At 47.7% G+C, this 5,424-nt stretch overlaps 1 protein-coding gene across 1 annotated transcript in view; it reads right to left on the bottom strand.

Annotated features, from left to right (window-relative positions):
- Positions 1-833: 833 nt before the first annotated feature.
- The window catches only part of ENOSF1 (enolase superfamily member 1), a 13,424-nt gene continuing 8,833 nt past the window's right edge, over positions 834-5,424 (bottom strand). Inside the window, 5 exon segments of the mRNA XM_035903011.1 lie at positions 834-903; positions 1,475-1,557; positions 1,642-1,645; positions 1,766-1,824; positions 1,826-1,894. Of these exon segments, the coding sequence (XP_035758904.1) occupies positions 834-903; positions 1,475-1,557; positions 1,642-1,645; positions 1,766-1,824; positions 1,826-1,894 (285 nt within the window).

The raw sequence follows: 5,424 nt of genomic DNA, 5'->3' as shown, positions 1-5,424 counted from the left end.
AAGAGAAGAATTTAGAATGGGAATCGTTTACTTCCTTTCATAAATTGAAGAGGAGTTAGTCCAATCAGAAGGAAAATTTAAACAACCGTTTTTAAGTATTACCTTTATGAAACATGACAAATGGTCTATTCTCACATAGGTGTATGGACATACATAGCATCCTTAAACAAACCAATATATATAGCTCTGAAAGAGCTACTGCTTTTCAATATAGGAATTAACTACATTTTCACTGTTCCCCCTTATCAGCACCATCTACTACCAATAGCAGTTCTGGAAATGAAGCTTGTACCTTGAAGTCCAAGAAGGTTTATGCTGCTCAAAAGATCAGAAAGATGGAAAAAGCAGGCTTTACACAGCAGACTTTAATGTGGACAAAAGTGAAAATACACATATTTTAAATTAATAAGTATGAGACGTCTATGATTTTCAAGCAAAAAATACGAGTATTCAAAGCATTTGAATACACAAACAGGAGGTACTCAAGGAATTTTGATTTGCAGAATATGAAGGCTGTTCACTGCTGCAAAGATGACTAGTGTGACTGCAGGCTATATTCAGAGCAGTATTTTAGACGAAACATGGGGCGGTGGGTAGATCCTTTTTGGAAGCTATGAAGGGAACCCATAGGCCTATGGAGAGAAGGGGTGTTCCTGGACTTACTTCCTGATGAAGAAGCTGTCCCAGCAGCTCCCTGTCCCTCACACTCCCCAGCTGATGGCTTAGAGAGCTGTACGGGTGGCATTAGAAGTCAGCTCCTTACCAGCTCTGCATAGCCATAGCATTTCTGAGTCCTTGCCATGTGCCCTGCTGACTGCTACACTCATTCTGCCTCACAGTTTGGCCTCAAAGAGTTTCCTCTCTTCTGTCATTCCTCCTCCAAATGCATCCTTTATCATTTCCCTGCTTTCCAAGGGCAATTCAATCAACTCGGAGATCACAAAGAAATTTCTTACCGCTTTGCTCAAATGCCAACTCCTTCTATATTCTATGTTCTATGCTTAGACAAGCTTTTGTAACCCACATCATTTCTGACGCATTATGATATGTTGCAAAATTGACCTTACTGCAATACCAGAAAGAATGTTAGTTATCTGGTCACAACAGACAAGGGGTCAGAAAAGAAGGAACTGTTTCTGAATTTTGAGAGGAACTCCTACCTGATCAGCCATCAAACTCAATCGTCTGTTAATTAGTCTGAGTCGGTGAGTTTGCCACCATGGTGACTGGGATCTGTGAAGTGTCTGAAGAGGGAATGCAGCTCAGGTTTCGAGTACCTTTATGAAGCCCACAAACTGTTCATTTTTGCCTGCTTGAAGTTTAATCCAAACTTCTAACTTTCCTTTGTAGCCCACTAGGGTAACAAGTCAAATGCATGCTGGGACCATCATGTAGCAACATCTTTTTTAAGAAAAAAAAAAAAAAAGAACGATCACCACAGTCAATTGCTACTGGAGTATTTTGTATAACTAACCTGCTTTCAAGGCTTCCAGATACTGGGATATAATCAGATATTATCAAGTGCTGGACTAATTCACAGACTTCCCCAAGTCCATCCTAGAGAAAGACAGTGCCCAGTACCAAGACATCAAAAGTCTTTTGGTGCAGTCCTATAGCATGACATGAAACAAAGAAAATTACAGCACTGCATGCAAGCTTATGCTCAGAAATCACAAGCACGACAGCTGAAGAAACTAATCAGACTGGCTCAGAGGGTTGGGAGAGAAAGATTTTCTCATTCCTGTTGCATTTTGCAGAGCCTCACTGGAACTTTTTGGCCATCAGCAACACAGATGAGTTTTCATTCACACTTCCCAGCCTGCAAGCTGTCAATTTGGAGATAACTCAAGGCCTTAGCTTGTAGAAGCTGTTTAAATATCACTCTGTTGTGGCAGTGTAAGGGAAAAAATAAAAAGTTAAGACCTGAAGTCTCCCAAATTAACATATTACAAGAGCTGCTGGCAACTCATATCAAAACATTTGTACAGTGTCCCTCCTGTGTGTCTCAATAAATCCTAATTATTTTAATTACTCCATTTAAATGAGAGATCACGTGAGAATTCGGATCAATTGAAGTTCAAGGATGTTGCCAATATTAAAAATAGTCAGCTTATACTTGTAATGTTAAGAGCACTACACCTGACCCAATGAACTGAGGTACACTGAAAAAAAAAATCAGTGTGCCAAAGGGCATAGTCGTACTGGAATGAGTTTGGAATTTACTGCCCCTTATCTGCATATTGAACTGAATAAGTGAAAGTGAAGCAAAAATGCGAAGTAAAAATGGCTTTTCCATTGCACGTCAAGGGGCTTAACCTATGCAAAGGCAGCCGAGTCTGTAGTGAAACTATTGTGTAATGCTCACACAAACTGATCGGGCAGCTTTGCCAGATAATTGCCTCACAGACTGCCTCAAAATCTTTTTAGGATTCAGGCTCCCTTAGGTGCCAACTCACCCACCTTTGGTCACCCAACCATGTCCCCAGGCAGGGACTTGGGGTGCACTGGGGACTGGACTGTCTTAGCCCCACTTCAGCATGCTCAGGACTGTACAGCTTTGGGATATGCTTGCCTAATGTGAATGAGCAGCTATTCCCATTTTGAGACAGCTAAAGTGAATACAGCAGTGATTCTGCTGTAGGAAATAATTCCTTCTTCTGGAGACCAATCTAGCAGGATGATAGATGAACTTGTAGACAAGATATGCTTGGATAAGAGTCAGGATTCAATTTCTAGCTGTGCTGCAGATTTCCTGTCTGGAGCTTGGCTAAGTTGTTCCGTCAGTTCAGGCCTTACATTAATTTCCCTTGTTTGTAGTATGGATAATAGTACTTCCCTTATTCACATGAGAATTCTGTGGATAAATACATAAAATGCTTATGTGGTTCTCAGATGTTACAATGAAAAGAAGAAGAATGTTATATAAACCATCAAGTAAAGCCAGTATTCAGGACTGGCCTTTACTTCGTAAAACAAGGCTATACTAATGGGTAATTCAAACCCATCCTAATAGATGTTCATTATAGAGCACCCCTTTCCCCAAATTCAGTGTCCTATCTACTGGTAGACAACAGCTGAGAGCGAGAAGCACAATGAAATATGTTGATAGCAGGGCTTGGCATGAGAAACTGGCAGCAGAGAAACTATGCTAATGCATTCACTGTTGTCTTCATTTGCTGCAGAGAACCAAGAATTTGTTAATTCACATTGTTTGGCTCTGTAGATTTGGTGTCAAGACCTGGCAAAAAGATGGGTGCAATAAAAACCAATTTGCTTTAGGCTGGAGACTGGTATTCTAAAAGGTACCAACCTGTCTATTGACACCTCGCTATTTATGATATATCCAGGAATTAGTTCTGGTCTTTGGACTCATTAAAGATATTTCATGTGAAAAGTATTTAAATATAGTTGATGGCAGTGACTTACTACTAATGCTAGCGATGAGTTGTCTTGGGGGAAAGGAAAGGTTTCAACCTTATAAAATAGCTGCGTATATACCGGCCAAACGCCTCCCAAGGCCAGACAGGGCACCGGGCGCACTGACAGGTCTCACCCGGCCCAGTCTCACCTGGGGGCCCCGCACCCTCTGCCCATGGGCCTTAGTTTCTGCCGGGGCTGTGTTGCATGTGTACCTGCTTCCAGCTGTGGTACAGCTGTGGGGCTGCCTGGACATGGACCCTGCCTGGACACACCCTGGGCTGTGTCCGACCTTGGTTCCCCTCACCGGCCCTGATCTTGAACCCCACTCACACACTGCTGGCCTGGCCTGGCCTCAGCCCATCCCTGTCCTTGTCCCCAGGGAGGCACACAGTGCTTGGGGCTGGGGCTATCCCGCTGCCCACCCCTCTCCCAACCCTGCTCCTGACTGGGGTTGGGACAGGCCTGGCTGGGAGGCCTCTGCCCTGCTGCCCCCGCAGGGACCCCCCGCAGCTCCTGGTCCCCTGGCAGCAGCTGGCCCCTGTGGCACCCTGCCCTCCCTGGCTTTCTCAAGCCCTAAGCCAGCATCGCAGAGCCAGGCCCATGGCTTTGCAAGGACTTGCCCTACAAACCTGGCCTGGCTCTAGACTCTGACCCTCCCACAGCATCAGCCCTGGCCTAAACCCAAGCTTCTGAGTGAACCTCTCACAGGGAAACTTTGGGGCTCTTCAGGGGCCATCTGAGAATACTCCCTTCACCCCCACACCCCCTTCATAAGCCTGCTAAGCCTCTGGGGCTACTCAGGGTCTGCCTGAGCCTGCCACCTGGCCCCAACCCCCCCCGCCATGTCCCTTTCCCATTTCCCTGTCCTTTCCCTGGCTCTGTGTCCCCTGAAATGCCCCCGACACCCCACAGCAGTTAAACTACTCTTCAGCAAGTCCCACCTGAGCCCAGATCTTTGTCGGGTGGGAGGACACATCCCTCTGGGAGGGAGCTGCTGTCAGGGCACTGAGGGCAGGAGTGGCCTTGCTGGCCCCGTCCAGCCCCACCGGAGGCCTCCCCACCTCACGCCTGCCCTCAGGACCCATCTCAGCTCAGGCCATGGACCCCAGTCGCCCACTGCATTGTGGCTGTGCCAAGCCATGGACCTCACTGATCTGGACCCTGAACTGCAGGCTGACAGCCCAGCTCAGCCCTGGACAGGCTGGCAGTCACAGGGCTGTGTCTGGCCCTGGTGCCTGTGTGGTGGTTTGAGCCTGGCTGGACGCCAGGGGCCCACCAAAGCCGCTCTATCACTCCCCTCTAACCGGACAGCGGAGAGAAAAGTAAATCAAAAGGCTCGTGGGTCAAGATAAGGACAGGGAGAGACCATTTTATCAGTTACCATCATGGGCAAAACAGACTCAACTTGAAAAAAAAATTAATTTATTATCAATCAAAATCAGAGAAGGAAAGGAGAAAAACTGCTAGATCTTAAAAACCTTCCCCCCCCCCTTCCCTTCTTTCTGGGCTCAACTTCACTCCCAGCTCCTCTACCTACTCCCCCCAGCAGTGCAGGGGGACGGGAATGGGGGTTGAGGTCAGTTCATCACATGTTGTCTCTGCTGAATCTTCATACCAGGGAGAGGACTCTCCCCTGCTCCAGCGTGGGTCCATAATTTCCACGGGACACAGTCCCTCAGGAGCAGACTGCTCCAGTGTTGGGTCCTGTGGGGTCACAAGTTCTGCTAGCAAATCTGCTTTGGTGTGGGCTCCTCCCCCCACAGGTCCGCAATGGCTTACCAGGAACCTGATGTGGCACAGGCTTCCCATGGGGTCACAGCCTCCTCCCTTCAGGCATCCACCCGCTCCGGCATGGGGTCCTCCATGGGCTGCAGGTGGAGATCTGCTCCATCAAGGGCCTCCATGGGCTGCAAGGGGACAGCCCGCCCCACCATGGTCTTCGCCATGGGCTGCAGGGGAATCTCCACTCTGGCACTTGGAGCACCGCGTCCCCCTACTTCTGCA

The sequence above is a fragment of the Egretta garzetta genome, unplaced genomic scaffold, assembly GCF_000687185.1.
Source record: "Egretta garzetta isolate BGI_Z169 unplaced genomic scaffold, ASM68718v1 scaffold229, whole genome shotgun sequence".
NCBI classification, from domain to species: Eukaryota; Metazoa; Chordata; class Aves; order Pelecaniformes; family Ardeidae; genus Egretta; species Egretta garzetta.
The sequence above is the reverse complement of the archived record's forward strand: the minus strand, read 5'-3'. Positions and strand labels throughout refer to the sequence as shown.